Source organism: Rhipicephalus sanguineus, chromosome 3 (genome assembly GCF_013339695.2).
Source record: "Rhipicephalus sanguineus isolate Rsan-2018 chromosome 3, BIME_Rsan_1.4, whole genome shotgun sequence".
Taxonomy (NCBI): Eukaryota; Metazoa; Arthropoda; class Arachnida; order Ixodida; family Ixodidae; genus Rhipicephalus; species Rhipicephalus sanguineus.
In genome coordinates this window covers 63,044,275-63,065,884 of record NC_051178.1, presented here as the reverse complement: position 1 = coordinate 63,065,884, position 21,610 = coordinate 63,044,275, and the positions used below count along the sequence as shown (strand labels likewise).

The 21,610-nt window shown below is 50.0% G+C and overlaps 1 protein-coding gene across 1 annotated transcript; it reads left to right on the top strand.

Moving 5' to 3' along the window:
* Positions 1-14,259: 14,259 nt before the first annotated feature.
* Positions 14,260-20,308, top strand: LOC119386679 (serpin B8). Its single transcript, XM_037653971.1, has 2 exons — positions 14,260-14,537; positions 19,379-20,308. The coding sequence occupies exons 1-2, from the start codon at positions 14,282-14,284 to the stop codon at positions 20,293-20,295; spliced, it is 1,173 nt and encodes a 390-aa protein (XP_037509899.1). The 5' UTR covers positions 14,260-14,281; the 3' UTR covers positions 20,296-20,308.
* Positions 20,309-21,610: the final 1,302 nt, after the last annotated feature.

The window sequence follows — 21,610 nt, the reverse complement described above, 5'->3', positions numbered from 1 at the left end:
TTTAGGTAATTCCTGTGGTGTCACAATCTTCTGACGCCACGATAGGCAGTCTACGAAGAGCTTTTGCTACTCATGGCATTGCTGACATTATAGTGTCAGGTAATGGCACAGCGTTCACTGGTACGAAATTTCAGCAGTTTTTGCAGAGAAATCAAATCAGAGGCATCAGAATGCCACCCCACCATCCTGCATCAAGTGGTGCGGTTGAACGTGTTAATCAGTTGGTAAAAAACATGCTAAAAAGTATTCAACTGGTGATTTTCAGTTCAAGATTAACCGAATGCTATTACAGTACAGAACAACACCTCACACCCTCACTGAAAGGACCCCAGCAGAGCTACTTATGGGCAGGACTCTTCGAACACCACTCAAAGCTTTGTGCCCCACCATCGAAGTGGTGTGGTGTTGAAGCAGCTGAAGCAAAAAAAAAGAAACGCCAGGCCTGCGCGGAAAGCGCAGCAGTCACAGCGAAAGCTGGAAGAGTGGCATTTCTAGAGCCCGTTATAGACTATTTTGTGGCTACTAATACAAGTACACTAGCAACGTACCCACTACGCCACAAATCATTATTTTTGGGAATTTGGGAAGCACCCACCACGACATTATTTGTTATTCTGCGGAGAAGCGAGGTACCATCTGTAAGGCATTATGTGCATTTTGTTGATGCGACGGTTGATGACGATGAAGAATTATGGCTGAGCTCTTCGTAATGGTTTCGAAGCTTTAAACGACCCACTAGTTACGTAATTCATATTGTGTGACGCCCGGTCGTTATTTAACTGTCCCACCACGTTTTATAACATACGTTAACCGGAGAAACGGAAAGCGAGAGAGAGAGGGAATTAACTTTATTGAGAGCCTGAGGAAATGGATCATCAGAGCCTTATGGGCTTCCTTGGCAACCAATACAAGTGCACTTGCGAGGAACCCACTACGCTATAAATCATCATAATTTTTGTGAGGTAGGGAAGCAGCCATTATGCAATTTTTCGTCATTCTGCGGAGAACCGTGGTACTCGCTAAACACCCATAAGGCATTATGTGCACTTTGTTGATGCTGTGGCTGATGACGATGAAGAATTATCGCAGAGGCCTTTGTAATGGGTTGGAAGCATTCAACAACCCACTCGTTGCGCAATTCGCATTGAGTGACGCCCGGCTGCAGAATTCGCGTTGTGTGACGCCTGGTTGTTGTTTAACTCTTCTACCACACTACATTACATATGTTAATGTGGTTCCTTCCCGACATGAAGCCTGTATAGGGTCTTTCTGCAACGCAGTTTCAAGCACCGGCATGGCCCTGAGGTAGAACAATGGGCTCCCACCCAGAGGGCCCGGGTTCGAACCTCGTTCCATCCTGGGATTTTTTTCTTATTCCCCTTTTTTCCTATTGCGTACGATAGTGGTTGCGGACACCGGCGGCGGCAGCGGACAACTACGGCGCCAAAAACGGCCCTGGAAATAATCTCATAACAGCTTTCGCTGTAAAACTACATCAAGATAAGGGAGCAAGTCAAGCTGAGTTGCCACAACCAGGTTCACACAGTCTTGTAAAGAACTTCAGACCAGGCCCTTCATGGCTGCCAGCTACAGTGATTAACCCAACAAATCCATCGTCCGTGCAACTGGAACTCGTTGATGGGTCTAGCAGCAATCGGCATAATGACCCCATCAGACCGGATGACAGTTTTCAGCCTCCTTACTGTGGCTCACCTGGAAGAATGCTATCTCCTCATGCAGAGACTGAACAAGTTAGCGGATCTCCAGTGGATGCAGAAGCGACGCCATTGTCTGGCACCGCAACCTGCACCATTGGCGCCTCAGGCCACTGCTGTTTCAGCGGTACTCCGCAGATCTCGACGAGTGAGGCCGCCAGTGTGTCAATACTCTTCCTAGAAACAGTTTAGGGTGGGGAGGTGTTTCATATGTGACTTCTTGGTGGCGCCACCTAGCCTGAAAGAAAGAAATAAAGAGCAGTAGGGCAGAGGCGGGCCCAGGAGTTCAACGCCAGCGAGCACAGTTGTGCGTTTTGTTTCTCGCCGGGTATGCACTGAAAATTCAACACTATGCATGTTTCGTCTTCAAGACATTGGCCAAAGCGGTCGTTGGTAAAATGCAGGCATAATCTTAGAAGCAATGGTTCTTTGTTCTGGAGCCTTGCGGAGGCAAACAGATGGCGCCCCACAACAGAGACCACTAGGGTGCCGTAATGCGCGCTTCTTCCAGGGGGGCGCACGCATCGAGGCACTTCACGCAGAATGCGCGTCTCGCGGCACGTTCCTCAGCCGGCACGAGAACAAGAAGCAGCTGTGATCTCCGGGTCGCCAGCAGCAGCAGCCATGCCTCGGCGTTCGGGTGATCGAGTCCATCGCAAGCTGTCCTCGCAGCGATCGAGGCGTCTGAGCGTCTGGAGTTCGAGCTCCTCGACGTGCACCTACGTGAGCAGCAGCACTGAGAGCACGACGGACGACGCATCCTATGCGCCCGAGACCACGGAGCCGCCGGAACCACGCAGCGAAATCGAGAAGTACGTGAACGTTCTTTCTCCGATCGAGCTCTAGTGCATCTGCGCCTGCGTGCATAACTTCATAAAATATAGCCTTATGAGGGTCGCACTTTTTGGTGGCACGAGTACTCAGTGACACTCTTAATCTTCGAAGAATTTCCAGTAGGATACTTACTTGCGGTTTCCCGAACATTAAAAAAAGTCTTATTAAAAATATAAATCGATGGTTATGGTTCACGTTAAGAGTTATACTGGATACACATAATATCGGAGCATTTTTTTCCTTAAGATAAGGGCCGATTAAGTGTCAGGATAATTAATGAAAATTGGTGTTCATTGAAAGATTGTCAGCGGCTGAGATCGTTCGGGCTCCTGGCAGAGCATATCTAAACCACGCGCTGCTTTCCAGGTGGCCTCTGAGATACGCTTCGGCACGGTGGTGCGAAATTGATGGTGCTGTTTGAATTTAAAAGTTGTATTTTTAAGGCGGGAGCCCTAGATGCCTCATGAAACGAGAAAACTGACCGTCGGCGGTGGTGCCACCACAAACGACGCAATGCAAAAAATTGGCGAAGCTTGCACTATAAGCCGCGCAAGGCTTGAAACAGCAAAACTGGACGATTCTGAAGACTAATCTGGTTGCTTCTAGGTTTTTCTAGGCCTTAGCTAGGTGATGCAGGTTGTTTCTAGGTTGCTTCTAGATCGTTGCTACTTTGCTTCTACGTTGATTCTCAGCGCAGACACAGTCACAGACTTGACACGGATCTCCGAACTCCAGAAACAGAAACTCGCGCTGAAACCGAGCGTTCTCACCTCTTATAGATCTACGTTCACGTCGTGGTTCGCGTAGACCTTCCATCGGTTTGGGGTCTTCACGCAGCCGCTGCTGCCTTTCCCGTTACCTAGCATTCTCTCGCTGTACGTACTCGGCGTCTTCGGCGCGCCGCCGTCGCTTCGCAGCCATTTGTTTTTAGGCTAACTGTTGCCTTCTTCATTTTTAGTGGGCCAGTGGTGAGTAGTGGGAATTACCCAATTTCTGCGGTACATGCCCATTTATGATGATGATAGATTTTGCCTTCACTTTCAGTGGACCAGTGGTGAGTAGTGGGACTTTCCCCATTTCTATGGCACGTACCCGTTTAAGAATCGTGATACGGCATACAATTTAACGGCTAGCTTAAGAGCTTCACTGTTAAAAATCACGTGATCAGAGACTGCGCGCGGCTTGATGACATTATCACGTGACGTCACTCATGACTTCTTCATGACATCACGTTATGACGTCATCACGAAAAATCATCGCGTGGTCAAAGCTGTGCCGATCCCAGAGGCAGTACAAACCAGGTGAGGTGCAGAAAGCTTGCAGTGGTTCGGACTCCGAAGGCAGTGCAAAACCACGTTAGGTGCACAAAGCTTTCGAGGGGCGGGGAGTATTATCATAGGCGTACGCACAAAGAGGGCAGGGAGGACGCCCTACCCCTAATCACCTAGGAGGAGGGGCGCAAAGTCTGCCCCAAAGGTTTACTCATTTATGACCACTCTAGTTCTTTACGATAATGGCGGCTGAAGACCCTGATGTTGCATTCCAAGAACTGTTTATTTCCAATCTTCAGGAAAGCCGGGGAGATCCACCAGGGGGCCAGAGAGTTCGGATGTGGCTCACATCAGCTCTGTGGAAAGTTGTTTTGTCTGGTGGAAATTGTGCAGTTACAGAAAAATAACTCGTGTGATTGCCTGTCTGCAGCTTTCGGGATCATCTAGACCATGGTTTCAGGACTGTGAGTAGGTTTTTGGACATTTTATGGCCGTTTTGATGTCGACTGCGTCTCCGCCTAGCACAGCCTAACGCTAGCGGTGCACAAACGCGGCGGCTCGGCGGTGGCCGACGCCCCCGGCGTTCCTTCGGAGCCCCGTTGTGGAGACCCGACGGCAATGGAGGTGACCGTGGAGGGTACTGAAATTACCCCCGAAGAATTTAGAGCCGCGGAATGGATCACGAAAGTGGGAAGACATGTCAAAGAGCTACAGGACTCCGCTAGAGATGACAGACAAGGACGCCAGAACGGCAACGCCCGGACAGAGTGCGGAGCCGAGCCCGGCGAAGACAAGATGAAGACGGCGGCGGCGAACGCCGCATACAAAAAGCTGGGGCACAAGATCGCGGAACGCTCAGTTGCGTCGTACCTCCCGCGGTTGCCGGCAAACGACTACAAAATAATCATTCGTCCGAAGAGCGGGCTGGCGCTCGCCAAAGTTCCGAACACCAGGCTGAGTGCGGCGGTACGCATGGCAGCGCAAATTCCTTGGGTTAAGGGACAAGAAAAGGAAGTGCTGATTGTTAATGACAAGCAAGGCACCCTGATTTTCAGCACTCCAGACATGGACACTGTCTGGAAGGTGACCAGGATTAAGTCTATCGAGATTGAAGGCAAGAACTACGACGTCACGGCGTACCTCGCGCCGCATGAGGATAGCGGGCGCGGTGTGGTACGCGGCATCGACCCGAGATTGACAATAGAGGAACTGACAGAGGCATTCGGTAACCCGAGGAACCCGCCGATACTTGGCGTTAGGAAGCTGGGCAACTCCAGTTCGGCAGTCATCATCTTCAAGAACGAGACAGTTCCCAGGTGGATGTACTGTTACGGCGTACCTCTGAAGTGCGTGCTCTACAAGAAACGATACGAGGTGTGCTACCGATGTGGTGAGCTAGGACACAGATCGGACGTGTGTATCAGCGACCAAGTTCACTGCCGGGGATGCGGAATGACAGCTCCGCCTGAGGACCACGCATGTGAGCCCAAGTGCAAGCTGTGTGGCAAAGGTCATCTGACAGCGGACCGGAAATGCAAAGAAGCTTTCAGGACCCCTTACACGATAAAGAAGAGGCAGTGGGAGGCCTGGCGGCGCATGGAAGAGGAAGAGCGGAAGACGAAGGAGGCCCAAGAGCAAACGCGCAGACTGGAAGAGAATCAAGGAAGGTCCAGGAGCCGGTCGAAACACCGGAGCGGGTCGAGAGGGAGGGCAGGTTCCTTCCCACGACTACCGCAAAGGCAGGACGGAGAGCAGCCACCGTTGACCGGTCCAGTGACTGAGGGGACATCCGGCGGTGCTGTCCTCAACAGTGGGAGACCCACGTCGCCGATTCGTAAGGTGGGTTGGGGAGAGAGGGCCTCCCAGGATAAACGGGATGAAGAAATGTTTGTGATTAAGGAAGAAAATCGCGTGCTTAAAGAGCAGCTAGCGGTGATGACTAAGCAAATAGAGGAGCTTAAAATAGCGATTAAGTCGTCTAACACAGCACTGGTTTCCCAACCGCAAGTGCCACAGAAGCCAAATGTAGAAGTGTTGGAGGAGCAGAGCGCTGCGCCGCCCCCAGCTAAGAAGAGGGCGAAAGAGGTGGAAAAGCCCGTGATAGATAAGAACATAGAAGCAGTGATAGACATGAAAATAGCAAAACTGGAGGCTAACTTTGAGGCCAAATCTACCCAGGACGATGAATGGCGTAAGGCCTTCGAGAAACGGATGTTGGGTATGTTCCAAAATCTCACACAGCAGTTGCATCAGCGAGATAACAATCTCACGGAGCGGCTACATCAGCGCGATAATAAACTCACTGAAGAACTTAAAACGGAATTCGCGAAAAGGGACCGTGCGTATGAACAGCTCACCCAACAAGTATTAGGCAAGCCGATGAATAACCTTAATGACAATCATGGCTCACAGATCCAGTAAAACTACCGTTTGGCAATGGAACTGCAGAGGCTTCACGCGCAAGCGTGCGGTCCTGCAGGAATTCCTGAGGAAAGGGGATCGACCGGAGGTAATAGCATTACAGGAATGCGGGAAAAAGGCGACATTGCCGGGCTATAAATCCTACGTAAGCGAAGGCGCAAGCACGCAGGTGGCCACCCTGGTCAGGCGAAATGTTACGGCGGTGCAGCATGACATCGGGAATGCACACGTCGATCACGTTCTCATAGAACTGATACCACGAAAAAAGAAAGACGGTAGCTTGTTCATATTAAATATATACAGCTCTCCCAGACAAAGGCGATGCGACTTTGGGGATCTCTTTGCGACAACGCGACGTAAGACTAGGAACAACCCGTTGCTGATCGTCGGGGACTTTAACGCTCACCACACGGCATGGGGATATAAGCAGGCTTCAATTAAGGGGAGAAAATTGTGGGACGACATACAGACTCATAATCTGGATCTAATAACCGACCCGATGCAGCCCACGAGGAAGGGAAATAGTGTCGCGGTTGACACATCTCCCGACCTCACTTTGACGGGTAGCGGCACTAGTGCCACATGGTGCAACACGAACGAGGACCTAGGCAGCGACCACAAGATCATAGAAGTGGTGGTAGAGGGAGGCCCGGCAACACCTCGGAAACGGAGGGTAGAGGCCGTAAATTGGGACTCTTTCAGGGACCTTAGGGACGACCCGACTCCTATCTGTGACATTGCCGAGTGGTGCGATGGGGTACTGCGGACTGTTAAGGCAGCCACCGAAGTGGTGGAAACCGAAGGGGACAACGAAGTGGTAGACAGGAGATTAGTAAATCTCTGGAGGAAAAAGAAAGGGTTAGAGAACCGACTTCAACGGAGGAGATGGGATCGGAATATCCGGAAACAAATAGCGGCTTTAAACAGGCAAATTGAAGAGCACGCCATCACGCTCACGAAGCAAAATTGGGGAACGTCTGTCAGGAGATGGATAGGAATATGAGCACCGCCGGAACGTGGCGACTTCTTCGCCACCTCTTAGATCCGGATAGCACAAAGGCAGCGTCTAAACAGCAATTGGAAAGGATGGCGCACCAATTTGACGGCTCTAAGAAGGAACTCCTAGAAGAAGTTCGGAAGCGTTACATCAACCCCCGCCGGATCTGAACCACTCCCGGATTACGGAGGGAGAGAAAACTCCGCCCTAGACGCCCCTATCTCCCTGGCTGAGGTGAGAGCGGAGATTAATCGGCTCAGGACTAAATCAGCGGCAGGGCCGGACAGAGTGACCAACAAAATGCTCCGTAATTTAGACGATAGGTCCATCGCTAACCTCGCAACGTACATGCAGGAGTGTTGGGAAAAGGGGACGATACCGCAGGAGTGGAAACTCGCAAACGTCATTTTCATTCCCAAGCCGGGTAAAAAACTGAGTTTCGAGAACCTCAGACCGATATCGCTAACGTCTTGCGTGGGTAAGCTTATGGAGCATGTCGTTCAGACGCGGCTCAATAGGTACATGGAAGAAAATGGTTTGTATCCTGACACCATGATCGGTTTTCGACCAAAACTATCGGCATGTGACGTCATGCTACAGCTCAAGGACCAAATTATAGAGAAGCCAACGCGAGACACAAAAGTGATCGTGGGGTTAGATGTGGCAAAGGCATTTGACAACGTGAGGCACGTGTCGATCTTAGAGAATCTGACCTCACTGAACGTCGGGAAGAGAGTTTACCACTACATCAAGGACTTCCTTTCGAACAGGAAAGCCACCTTAAAGATAGGGGAAGAAGCCATCGAGGACATTAAATTAGGTAACAGGGGGACGCCGCAGGGCTCGGTGTTATCACCAACCCTTTTCAACATTGTGATGTTGAAACTGCCTGAACAGTTAAGAGATATTGAGAATCTAAATCACACCATTTATGCGGACGACTTAACATTATGGATTAACAAGGGCAGTGACGGGCAAATTGAAAGTTCCCTGCAAAACGCCATTGATAAAATCGTAGAGTACCTGAAACCCAAAGGACTTAAATGTTCAGCCGAAAAGTCGGAAGCACTGTTCCTCATGCCCCCCGGACAACGGCGGCTCCACATGCAGCCTGAAGTGGGCATCCACTTGTATATTAATGGCGCAGAGATCCCCGCGGTCGACAGTATCCGCGTTCTCGGGCTGAGGATTCAGGCTAACCGGAAGAATCATGAAATGCTTGCCAGGTTAGAAGCCAGTTCAAATCAGACATGTCGTCTCATCAGACGAATAGCGAACAGGCACGCTGGGATGAAAGAGGCGAACCTTCTTAGGCTCGTGCAAACCTTCATAATAAGTAGGATAGTGTACGTGGCACCTTACCTCAAATTAAACCAAGCGGAGCGGAACAAGCTCGATACCATTATCAGAAAAAGTGTGAAAGTCGCGCTCGGACTTCCCCCGAACACGTCCACTGACAGACTCATGAAATTAGGCGTATCGAACACACTCGATGAGCTGATTGAGGCTACCGTTACCGCACAGCATCAAAGGCTACTCGGATCTAAAACGGGGAGAGCAATATTAGAGAGATTGGGTTACGAGCCTAAGCGTGAGCAAGTGCGCTCAAAAGACATACCGGGACAGATCAGGGAGAGAATAAAGATACCTCCGCTACCCAGAAACATGAACCCTGCCTTTCACGAAGGCAGACGTAAAGCCAGGGCAGAGGCATTACAAGCCAAGTACACCGGTCGACAGGACGTCCTGTATACAGACGCAGCGGAGTATGAGAACAAAGCGGCACACACGGCAGTGGCAGTCAGGGATAACGGCGCCCTGATGGCGTGCTGCACAGTCAGTGATGTTGAGACTGTAGAGGCCGAGGAAGTGGCCATAGCCTTGGCCATCAGCCAAAAGGGGGTCAGGGTGGTCATCAGCGACTCCAAGAACGCCGTGAGGAATTATGAATCGGGAAGGGTGACGGAGACTGCCGTCCGTATATTAAACACGTTAGGAAGACCCAGAGAGATTATTCTGCTCGTCTGGGCACCAGCTCACCAGGGACTTAGAGGGAACGAGGAGGCTCATTCGGTCGCCCGAGGTCTCACTTACCGGTCGACCCCCGGAACCTCACCAGTTACCGAACTTCGAAAAAGAAGTGAGGATATGCTCGCATATCATGAAATCGTAACACAGTACAGGCTGAATCGGCAAGTATACCCAGGTGCGGATAGATCGCTCAATAAGAAAGACGAGGTTATGTGGCGAAAGTTGCAGACGGGGGTTTTTCCAAACCCCGTACTTTACAGCAAGTGGCACCCAGAAGTTTTCCGGTCCCAGTGCAAATTTTGTGATGAGGCAGCGAATTTGGTCCACATGGTGTGGACATGTCCGAGTCAGAACGATGGTTCCCACACACTAGAATCCTGGGAGGCCCTGCTCCGCAACCCAGACCCCAACGTCCAGCGGGACCTCATCAGTCAAGCCCTTGCTGCTGCCGTGTCTCAAGGGATTCCGGCCGACGGCTAGGGGCGACGGGCAATGCCTGACGTAATTGACTGATTTTAAAAATAAAGTTTTTTCTCTCTCTCTCTCAGGAAAGCCAGGGACCAAAGGCACGTCATTGTGAGAAGCACGTCATCGCTTCATTTTCATTTTTTTTCATTCGTTGTGGCATGCTGTCTTTGGACTCGGCCAACCGGGGGGGGGGGGGGAGCTGCGACGAAACTTTGCCCCCCCCCCCTCCCCAAACGGGGAACCCTGCACGCGCCTCTGGGGAGCATGGATCAATACAAAAACTGAAAAGAATAAAAAGATGGCTCACAAGATGGCGCTGGGCCTTCCTGATAGCACAAGCACGGAACTTCTACTACAGGTGGGCATCCACAATACGCTCGAAGAGTTGATGGAGGCACAAAAAATCTCGCAACTCGAGAGACTAACCAGGACACGAACGGGCAGGAGCATCCTGGACAAACTGGAGATATCCTATCACAAGCAGCACGGCGACAAGACATCCCTCCCCAGCTCGATCAGAGAAAAGCTCCAGGTGGCTAGCCTACCTAAGAACATGCATCCCGAACTCAATCAGGGTCGAAGAGAGAGTAGAGCCAGGTCTTTACTACAAGCATTCGGTAGAGACAAGGAAGCGCTGTTTGTAGACGCAGCAGAATACGCGGATCGACGTGCATTCGCAGTGGCAGTCCTCAATACTGATAAACAATTGGTCAGCTCGTGTAGTGTACGCGGCAAAAACCCTGAGGCGGCGGAAGAAGTGGCGATCGCCCTAGCCATCGTTTGCCCCGGTTGCAGATATATAATAAGTGACTCGCAGGCGGCGGTCAGAAATTATGCACAAGGCAGAATTTCACCAGAGGCCGCGGCTATCCTCAAAGCGGACGCGAATTATATCACCTCTGAAGAGACGGAAGAACGACACATTATATGGTTCCCGGCTCATACGTCCCCCCACACCCCCGTACCCAACCTCAATGGAGAGGTTCATCGCGTAGCGCGAGGTCTCACGTTCCGCGCTCGTGTAGAAAGGTCCTCTCCGGGGGATGGAAATCCAGTGGAGGGCTGGACAGAGTGGGACAGAATGACTAGATACTGTGACATCACAAAGTTTTATCAAAAATACAGGTGTATTTATCCACCCCCAAGCCCCAAACTCGGCAGGGCCCAATCGGTAGATTGGAGGCAATTACAAACCCAGACCTTCCCCAACCCCGTTCACCTCAGGAGGATATACCCAGACGTCTATTCAGACGATAACTGCAAATTATGCGGCTGGACTCACGCATCTCTTAGGCACATTCTCTGGGAATGCGCGGTTAGAGGCGAAGAACATGCAGTCTCCCCAGATGAAGCTGCAGCGCGGTGGACGGCCGCGCTGCGCAGCTGAAACCTGCCAGATCAATTGTGGGCCATCCAGCAAGCCCGTGAGGCGGCGAGGAGACAGGGTCTCCGGTCCTCCTCGGTCCTCCAGGCCAGGAATTTGCCGGAGTTCCTAATAAAGTTGCTACCACCACCAATTAGAGCACTGCACGGGCCGTGATCCTCGGCCCGGGCCAGGCCCGAGCCCGGAACTCGTTGAAGTTTACCCGCCCGAACCCGGCCCGGTGACTCAAAAGCGAGATCCGGGGCCGGCCCTAACCCGAGAAAAAGTTTCACCTACCCCAGATCGGGCCCGACAGGGGCCCGAGCCAGTAATGTAGGTGGTGCTGCCCGCAGATGGAATCGACAGCAAGGCGTTTTAAGTAGCAAATATCTACGTTTTGTTGGCGCATGCTACGCTAACAAGTATGCTTTATTCTAAGGTAATTCCTTGTATAAAAGGGCGTCAGCCACGGTGGATCAGTGGCTGCGGTGCTCGGCTGCTGACCCGAAGGTTCGATCCCGGCCGCGGCGGTCGCATTTCGGTGGAGGCGAAATTGTAGAGGCCCGTGTGCTGTGCGATGTCAGTGCACGTTAAAGAACACCAGAAGGTCAAAATTTCCGGAGCCCTCAAATACGGCGTGTCTTATACTCATATCGTGGTTTTGGGACGTAATACCCCAGATATTATTATTGTACAAAAGGGTCTCACTGTGGTAACAGTTGACCAGGACATACTGGGTACGATGAACGGTTATTCAGCAGGAGTATACGGTGATAATTTTTCTACGAATACAATGGGAATCATCAAGAACGTTTGGTAGCAGATATTGTAGCAAGAAAAGTGATTTGCAGCATGACTTGAGTTTCAACAGGGAGCGCGATAAGAACAGAGGAGACAAACAGAACGCTCTCATCACTTTGTTTTTATTGCGCTCTCTATTGAAATATAAAGTATGCTCTACCATCAAACCCAATTGTGTACCCTTCTGGGTATGGAGTACCTGTTTTCAGCATAGTATCACTTTGCCACTGCAAGAAAAATAGAGAAAAGAGCCCAATTTGTTACTTTTGTTATAAATACGCTAACCTAGATCAAAATTATAACGCACTCCGTGCACCACGTGTACTTCTCGAAATACGTATAAACAGTCGAAAGTACGAAAAAAAACTATTTGTTGTAACATTGTTTCCCATATATCAGACCACTGCTAGTGTATAGAGGCTATTGGGCCGAAAAACTTTTGTCGTTATTTACTGTTGCTGAGTTTCCTGTTTGCTTTTGCTTCCACTTTTTACTCACTCCCCTCTATAATGCCCGCGGCGGTTGCATTTTCGATGGAGGCGAAAACGTTTGAAGCCCGTGTATTTAGATTTGGGTGCACGTTAAAGAACCCCAGGTGGTCGAAATTTCCGGAACCTTCCAGTACGGCATCCCTCATCATCATATCGTGGTTTTGAAACGTTAAACCCCAGACAATATTATTTTATTTGTAGTAGTAGTATATCAATGTATAATAAACATTCAACCACTTCTACGAGGACACGTTTGACTTTCGTGTCAGAGCGCTTCCTATGACGGAGGGATCGACCATGTTTCTTTTTTTCGTGATTTTGATGAGGCACCTCTCTTAGACGGGCTGAACCTTCAGGTGTAGTTACTTTCCAGGCTACGACTACAAAATCTACCTAGTCCTCAATGCTCGCCCCCATCACCCCATAGGTGAGCGTTATCCTTTTCATAACAGCTTTACCGATTCGTTAATGCACGCGGCACAGTTAGCTATTCATCTTCGCTTTCACCTTTACTGCCACTTACGATCGATTCACCAGCACACTCGTGAACCACGTCATCGTCGGTGTCACCAGCACTGGTGTCATACGTAGCGTTCGAGGTTTCACTGTCTTGAAGTTGCGTGCATAAGTGACCCCAGCATCGGGGAACCAAACGCGACTGCTTCTACGTCTAATTTTTCCCCCACTTTGAGGCTGCCAAGGTAAGGGTGCGGCCCGTACACTAGTCTATGCGGTATTCGTCGACAACGAGTCCTTCTTTTAGTGTAAAGAATAAAATAATCAACCCACACGTGTGACACATTCAGCAAATCTTATATATTCGCATTATTGGACAACTTCAACCACTTTGCAATATGTACAGGGGTGGTCAAAAGTTCCTAGGCCACTATTTCACTATTCCATGCAGCGCGGCCTACGAACTTTCATCAACCCTGCACGTTATCAATGTATATTATATGTATTTGGTACGGGCGTACCAAATATTTTTGAGCCGCTTTTTTAAGTAAAATCATATCTTAACATTTATCCGCTGCCGGGCGAGATTAAATACGCTTCTGAATAACTGTCGCAGCAAGGTGGTGCGGGAAATTGAGGCCGTTGTCGTCAACTGTATCGTTTTCACTACTTTTCTGGTAACTTTCTAGCAATAATAATTGTTGGGGTTTAACGTCCCAAAACCACAGTATGATTATGAGGGACGCCGAACTGGAGGGCTGTGGAAATTTCGACTACCTAGGGTTCTTTAACGTGCATCTAAGTCTAAGCACACTGTACTCAAGCATTCCCGCCTCCATCGAAAATGGAGCCGCCGCGGCCGGGATTCGATCCCACGACCTGCGGGTCAGCAGCCGAGCACCATAACCACTAGACCGCCGTGGCGGATTTCTGGTAATTTTCTCACGTTTATTAATGCGGCATTAAGAGCAATTAGCTAATCAACTTTAATTTGATATCTCCTTTTAATGTAAATTCTTAGAAATCCTCTGGGCCGAAGGGGAGCCGCCATGCTACAGGAGGCTCTCGCAAGAGTGATTAGCCACAACGCAGCAAACATCATGAGCCGCCATCGAACAAAAAAGCATTCCATGTCTATAGCGTAGTAGAATTATTCTAGTACACTATATCCATGTCACCAAAGATGCTCTACGTTTAGGTGAAGAAAACTCAACGACCGCTTGTTTACGATGTCCGTCCCATGAAAACGTGTTCTTCGTTTCAAAAGTGCTTTCAGAGCCACTAATAAGCGTACTTTTATCGTCCTTGTCCACATTTTGGCAATAGCCCGATTTGATTAAGTCGCCATTCGTATAAGGGAGGGGCAAAAATGTTAATCAAACTGCGTTTTCGACGACAGGTTACTGCGCACCCCCTTCAACATCGAGCCCGAGATGGCTGGGCCGATGCTGCAGTTTCCTCTGGACCTGTATCTGCGCATGCGCAAGGAAGGGGGCAACGTGCTGCTCTCACCGTGGTACCTGGCCTGCATGCTGGTCGTCATGTACCACGGCTCGGGTGGGGACACGCGGCGGCAGATAGCGCGCGTGCTCTGCACGGACGACGACGGCGAGATCGTCTCTCGCTTCGACTGCCACGCGAGTCGCATGTTCTGCCGGGACTACCGCAAAGCCCGCCATACGCACTCAGGTAGGTTGGCACGCCTCGTCAGTAAGACGCATATGCAGTGAAACATCACTTGAACGAACGTAAAGGAACCTCAGGAAAAAGTTTGTTAAAGGGAAGGAAGCTGAAGCACTTTTTGGAAAAAAATGTCTTTGGAGCGTGTAAGGACAGTTTGATGCCTGCTAAATTCGAAAAGCGATGTGGGAGTTCTCAAAAGTGAACGCAACTAGCACTCTTTTTGGCAAAAAACACAGGCTGTAGCAGCAGAGCTTCTTGAGATGCTGAGCGAACGCGGTGACGTCATCCTCGGTACGCCGCGTCATCTGCAACAGCAGCACTGCTGAAGCGTAGTATACTCGATTAAATCTGGCAACGGCACGTCACGAGTTAGTCACGGAGGCCACGGTTGAAGACACGAGAGACGCTCGTTCACGTTGCACTCGGCTGTTTGTCGTTATTCTAGGTATCGTAATCCAGTTCCAGAACTTTCAGCTTCGCTACATTTACTTGAGCCTTCGTCACATAAACAGCGCTCTCGCAGTTCTGATCGGTGAGTGGCGGGAACCTTCCATCGGAGTGCAGCGCGGATACGCCAAAGGAACCGAAGATGACGTAGGTTTCTACGCCTACATTTCCGGCGCACTCGCGTGGGCGGAGCAAGACAGTTTTCTTTCGTGTATTCTAAAGCTGCTTTTGCAACAACCGCGGAAAAAATTACGACATCGTCGACAGTAATGTCGGTCCTTGCTAACCACAAAGTTTTATCGCATTCTAAAACTTTTTCGGCTTCCCTTTAAAGAAATACTAAACAAAAATCAGAAAGAGATGAAGAAAACAACGAATTTTCACTAGGAAGACGCCACTGTTCTGATAAACAGTTAATTTCACATATTTTTGAGCAGTTGGTTGTATTTTTGGATGACTGTCAGCGCGCTGCGCTGCGCGTCGACCTGTGGCGTTACTTGTCCCCAGGACGGATACGAGGAGCACATTTTCCTGTCCTGCTACTTCCCTTTCTCCACCTCCTTTACATCTCTCTCCCCCTTCAACAAGGGCGCTGAGATATGCCCGCTGCTGTTACCCTTCGTAGCGGTTACCATTGTGGAAAGAGAATGGGTTGATAGACGCGGGCCACGCCCGTTTCCGGGGCGTTAAACGTCACGTCCTCTAGTTACACGGCCCGGCCGCTAGAGGCGGCAGTTTGGAAAAAACGCAATGAACTCATTATTTTTCGCTAGTTTTTGCCTGAAATGAAGGTTGTGTGTATCGATTTCAGCACTCAATCTTCCAATTTTGCTGAAAATCTCGGTGGAAATTTTTTTTTGTTTAGTATCTCTTTAAAGTGAAAGCTCGCTTAACTGAAACTGCTATGTTGCAGCTCGTTATCACAAGCTAGCTGAAACATCAGGTGTTGAAATGAAGTTTCAGCTAATTTATCGGTCATGTTCCTCATTTATATGTGAATTCATGCTTATTGGGGATCTTGTGAAGAAAGCAGTCATCTTTTGCTGCACTTGTGCACTTAAGACAGCAGTGGTCGTGAACTGAATCACTGTGTCCAAGCTCACATCAACCTTCTCCGGCACAACACTCTGCTGGCCAGCAAATGACTCCAGTTTCTCCAAGCGCATCAGTGCTTCTTTAGCTGAATTTTATTGGTGCTGCCTCTTCAAGGGTTGCCTCTTCCTCCCCCTCCTCTTCCAGAGATAGTACGGTCGCTACTATCTCTTCCGTAGACATTATGGAGCATGTCTCGACTTGAGTCACAGGTGGCATACTACTCAAAAGGCAATGGGCTGCCCAGTCTTTCTGACAATTCCACGATCAGCTCACCGGCGAACCGTTGGCCGGAGCTGATCGCGGAGGCCGCAGTAAAACTATGCTACAAGAAGTGAGGCTGTCCTTGTTAAAGTGATCATGATCTGAGAGGCATTTTATGGTATCACGGAATATGTTCGTAGAGTGGAAACGCGCTCTGCGCTGAATTTCGTCAACTGAAGTGCGTTAGCATTGCGTTCAATGGCGCTTCGGTGAGGGATCGAAAAAAAGTTCGTGCACGTGAATAGTTTGTTCAGTAGACGTTGGTTCAAGTGGTATTTTACCGTATCAGCATATATCCACTGCAGGACCAAGGCCTGTTCCATTGTTCTCCAATTATCCCAAGCTTGCGTAAACCGACCTCGTACACTGCCTACACACTTCTTAATTTCTTCACGCCATGTATGTACTAGTAGCTCCCTGCCGTCTTCTGCAGCGGCTGCCTTACAATAGGACGCATTGTCTAACTTATACGAGACCAAGAGTTAATCTCTTCTGTGTGCATAATGATAATTTTGCGCACGCAACACGAAGACACAAACGAAACGTTCACAAGGACCAGCGCAGTGTAAATGCGCGTGGTAAATGACTTTCCCAATTCCACTTCTCAATAGAATGTCAGCTACCTCGACCTGTCTTTTTAGGTGCTTAGCACTTTATGGGCCCGGTTGTCGTCCACCCATGGGCCATGGTTATCATTTGGCGTGGTCACGCTCACAGTAAAGCGCTCAATACAGGCCATAACAAGGCTAGCAATGCTCGAAACCAGTTTAAAATGAACGAACAAGATCTAAAATAATATAATTACCAGACCAAGAAGTAATCGCAATAATTAAACAAACATCGGTAAAAATGTTTCGGAAACATGCGGCTGACTCCGGCGCCGCGCAAGAGAAGGCGCCACCGCCTCGCACAGCGCACTTCTCTCACCGGCTCTCAACGACGCTAAATCTGAAGTGGGAAACAACCTGACGGAACTCGCTGCAGACGACACGTATCTCAACTGCCGTAACAAGCAGGAAGTCGATAAAGCGCAGCAAAAAGTAGCGCGCATGTCGGACCGAGTTTGCGAATCTCCCAAACACGATTCTACTCGTGTCGGGGAAACCCTGCATGTGTACCTCAAACATTTTCGTCATCGACGGTTTGGTAAACGCAGCAGTGGGAACTCTAGAAACGGGAACCGCTGGGTGCCCGTGCTACGCACTTCCTCAAGCTTCGCTGTAGTGGAGCTGCACTTTTTTATTTATGAATACCTTCCAGGCCTCCAGGAAGGCATTACATAAGGGTATAAATACGGGTATATCAACGTGAACCCAATATTATTCAACAAATCAAGAAAGCGCATCAAGCGCACTATTCACTCAAAGCAATATCACGCAACGTCGAAAGCGTCAATACATAAAGCCCCATTTAAATTAACACTAGAAAATTCGGGGATGCTTAGCACTTCCTATGATTGCGAAGGCGGACGCTTGCACATTCTGTTGATTTGCTGTTAAAGTTTCTGCTAATGTTATTCTACGTCAACCCGTTATTTGCACTCATCACCATCTTTTCGCCCACGACAATGCAGTCGACGATAAGTTAAAATGTAACCAGTATATAAACTCTGCCGACAATTCATAATTCTTTAAGAGGTTCACTGTGCAGACGACTAGATATGTCGGTGACAATAATTGCACAAACATTGTCCACAGCATTGGTCACGGTTTCATTGGAGCCTGCTTCTGCCACCGCTTTAGCCTCCACATTTTGTTGCCCCTGTCCTTTTTCTTAGACTCAATTGCACTCCCCTCTTAGAAATAACCTAATTCTTGTATAAATTTGCTCTCAACACTTGCCCCCGCTATTTTGCTAGCTAACAGTACAGTTTACTCCGATGAGCATTTACGGGTATGAAAAGTAGACTGTCGCGTTTACTCGGCAGAGCCTATGGTATAGAGCACTGTTCTTGCCACCAGGTCACCCGTGAGAAGCCGGGAGCTAAGATTCAACACCTTGGTTGCTCATCCCCGATCAACACACCGCAAATCATGACGCATCGGCAATAAGATTGCGTTAACACTGATATCGATTGCTGACGATCACTTCTACCACGCCCCCTCTGCGTTTTCGCGTTCGTGCATAACATGGAGCGAGAGAGAAAGAGAAAAAAAAAGTTAAGGCCGCTTCGCACTAGTGGTGCCAAGTCTGAAGAAAGTGCGGAGGTGGGCGGCCTGCCTTGTTTGCCTTTATTTTCTTTTCCTCTCATTATTTCTCTTTTTCTACCTCTTTTTGTCTCTGTTTATTTCTATTTTTGTCTTTCTCCATCTATTTCTTTCTATTTCTCGCTCTTTCTATCTTTTTCTTCCCTTTCTCTCTCTCTTTATATTCGCTCCCTCTTTCTTTCTATATCTCTTCTTTGTATATATTTACTTTTCTCTTTTTATTTTGTGTCTATTTCTCCCTGTATTCATAGAATTAAACAGCGCGAAAGACCAGAGACAAAGGGGGGAGAACAACACGGGACGTTTCAGCTGGCAGTCAGCGCTCGTCCCGTGTTGTTCTTCCCTTTTTGTCTCTGGTTTTTCGCGCTGTTTATTATTATGAATAGCCAGGGGGTGGTCCAGTGTGCCACCTCCTGGCTACGCCACTGCCTCTGCATTCTAAGACATGCCCGTACGTGACAACCAGCTTCGACTAAAGTGAGGAGAGGAACCTGCAGGCAACACCTTGTTGTGCCTTCCGTTGAATTAGCCAGGCAAAACAGTTTGATGGCGGCGTATTCGTGTGCTCTACACTGCCCATTTGCGACTACATTCGCCAAATCTGTAGCTGGCTAAGCGCGGTGGCCATATAATGTTCGCGTGGTCCTATCAAAGCTCCGGCAGCGCTCTATCGTTCATGTAATACAGTTGTTTTTCATCCATTTCGTTACACAGTCGTAACGTTCCAAAGACCCACAGGAATATCATATGACGCAGAAGTCCATGCACTGTCCTTTGCTACTGTCCCATCATCGAGCGGTTTGATTTACAGCCTTTTACTGCGCTTCCCGTGAACAGGGCTCAACGTGACCTCGTACAACGGCCTGTACCACGACGCGCGCGTCAGCGTGTCCCCAGAGTTCAAGGCGCCCCTGTCGAGCCTTGACATGCACGTGCACATCCAGGACTTCTCCGAGAGCCCCGAGCAGAGCCGCGTGGCGCTGGACGGCTTCCTGCGGGCCCTGACGGGGTTCTGCTTCAACAGGGACGTCTTTGCCGGCGACAGCGTCGACCTGGACACGTTCGTAGTGCTGGCCAGCGTGTTCTGCTTCGGCTCGCGCTGGTTCGTCGCGGACGGGGCGACCCGCTCGACGGGCGAGTTCCAGCCCGAGAAGGACAGCCGGAGGCCGGGAGGCTTCCGCGAGCGCGTGCAGACGCTGTCCATGACGGGACGTTTCCAGTACGCCCAGTTCGCCGAGAACGATGGCGGAGCCTTCGAGGGCATCGTGCTGGATCTGCCGTACCAGGACCCGCGCCGCTCGCTCGCCATGTTCATCCCGGCGCAGACGTCCAGCCTCGAGGAGCTCGAGAAGCAGCTCACGGCCGCCATGATCCTCACCTGCCTGGCGCGCCTGGGACGTCGGGGCCTGGTTGAGGTCACCATGCCCCGGATGAAGGTCAAGTGCCTCACCGACCTCAAGCACTACCTGCCCTCGATGGGTGTGGTGGACGCGTTCAGCGACGCCGCCGACTTCGTCAACATGGCGCGCATCGTGGGCCTGCGAGTCTCGGCGGCCAAGCAGCTCGCCGTGTTCCGCACCGGGCACAAGGGTCCGAAGACGCCGGAAGCCCAAGCCATCGCCAAGGAGACCGCTCGTGCTGCGAGCGGCACCGGCGTCTTCAAAATCACGGTCGATCGACCGTTTATGTTTCTGGTGCTCGCTCGCAACCCGGACACCGTGCTCATGCTCGGTTCTTTTACGCACGCTTTGTAGAATAACATCTTGAGCACACAACCGTGACTGTCAATGTGCACGTAGTTATTTGAACGTAGCGATGCAATAAATGCGCTGCTTACCGCGGTACAAATTGTTGCGCTAATTGGTAACTCGTCATATTGAAGAAACTTGGCGCAACTTGGCATTCCCTCATTCACGCTCACATTCACACACGCATACACGCAAGAACACAGCCCACAAAGATCGCTGTTTGTGGGGTGTTCTTGCGTGTATGCGTGCGTGAATGTGTGCGTGAGTGAGGGAATGGCAAGTTTCTTCAACATACTATACTTTACAAGGCTATGTTGTGCTCCGCTAGCGTGCCTTGATAGCCGAGTGGTTATACGATGCTCGTCTTCGGATCGTGGGTAGGCGGGTTCGAATGCCGCCTCGTCAAGAATTTTTTCGTTCGCCAAGAATTTATATCTTTCTCTGTACTCGTTCTCTGACCTATCAGAGTTATTGCATCCCACGCGGGACAAATCGGCGCACATGCTCTGGGAGCGAAGAGGACAAAGATGGCGCGTGCTTTTCTGTCGACGCGAACGGCATGAAAGCTTAAAACAGCTCCGCCGTCAGCAGAAATGGACTAGTGTACATTACTATTGCCAATGCAAATAGCGCAGCTCGACAACACTCAATCAGCATAGTGAAAATTCACAAAGTGTTTGAATGTGCGCGCTTGCGCGTGGGACTTGAAGAGCCCCTAAACTACCTCCAATATTGTTCTAACATTTGAAGTAAACGCGCGCATTGAAATCAAAATGCCGTCATGATCAACAGTCCCATGACCAACAGCTGCAGCGCTACGCGCCGCGGGCGCGCCACACACACACACACAAAAAAAGACAATCCTTAAGCCTCTCCGGGCCTTTCGGTATCCTAAAAGTTGGTCATGACGTCACCAGTAGAATCTGGTCTTGTCAGCAGCAGCAAGGACCTGTTTCAACGTTTATAGATACTTTTTCAGTTCCGTATCTCCTCGCGGCGCGCGTAGGAAGGAGGCGGCCTGTCGCCGCACCCGCCACCACAGCGCTGCGCTGCAGTCGCGCTTTGCGCTAGGAGAACGAGGGGAACGGCCGAATGAGAATTGCGCGAACACTGTACTTGGTCTTTACTCTTCTTACTTAACATTAATTGGACATTTACTTGAATTTGTGCGCGTTATATTGCTCACAAACTTGAAAAGACCTGTACAGACACGCTTCGCAGGCGTCAGTTTTGGGCAATGACAGCGTGCTCGCTTCGCTCTGCGCTTTTCCATGTCCGTTTCGTTAAGGCTGCACTAGTTTGGCTATTGAGCATGCTCCAA

What these genes read in the sequence shown, in the direction of transcription:
- LOC119386679 (XM_037653971.1), top strand. Translation starts at nt 14,282, where the DNA reads ATGGCTGGGCCGATGCTGCAGTTTCCTCTGGACCTGTATCTGCGCATG. An exon ending in AGCCCGCCATACGCACTCAG is followed by an intron (nt 14,538 to 19,378) that starts GTAGGTTGGCAC and finishes TCCCGTGAACAG; the next exon opens with GGCTCAACGTGACCTCGTAC.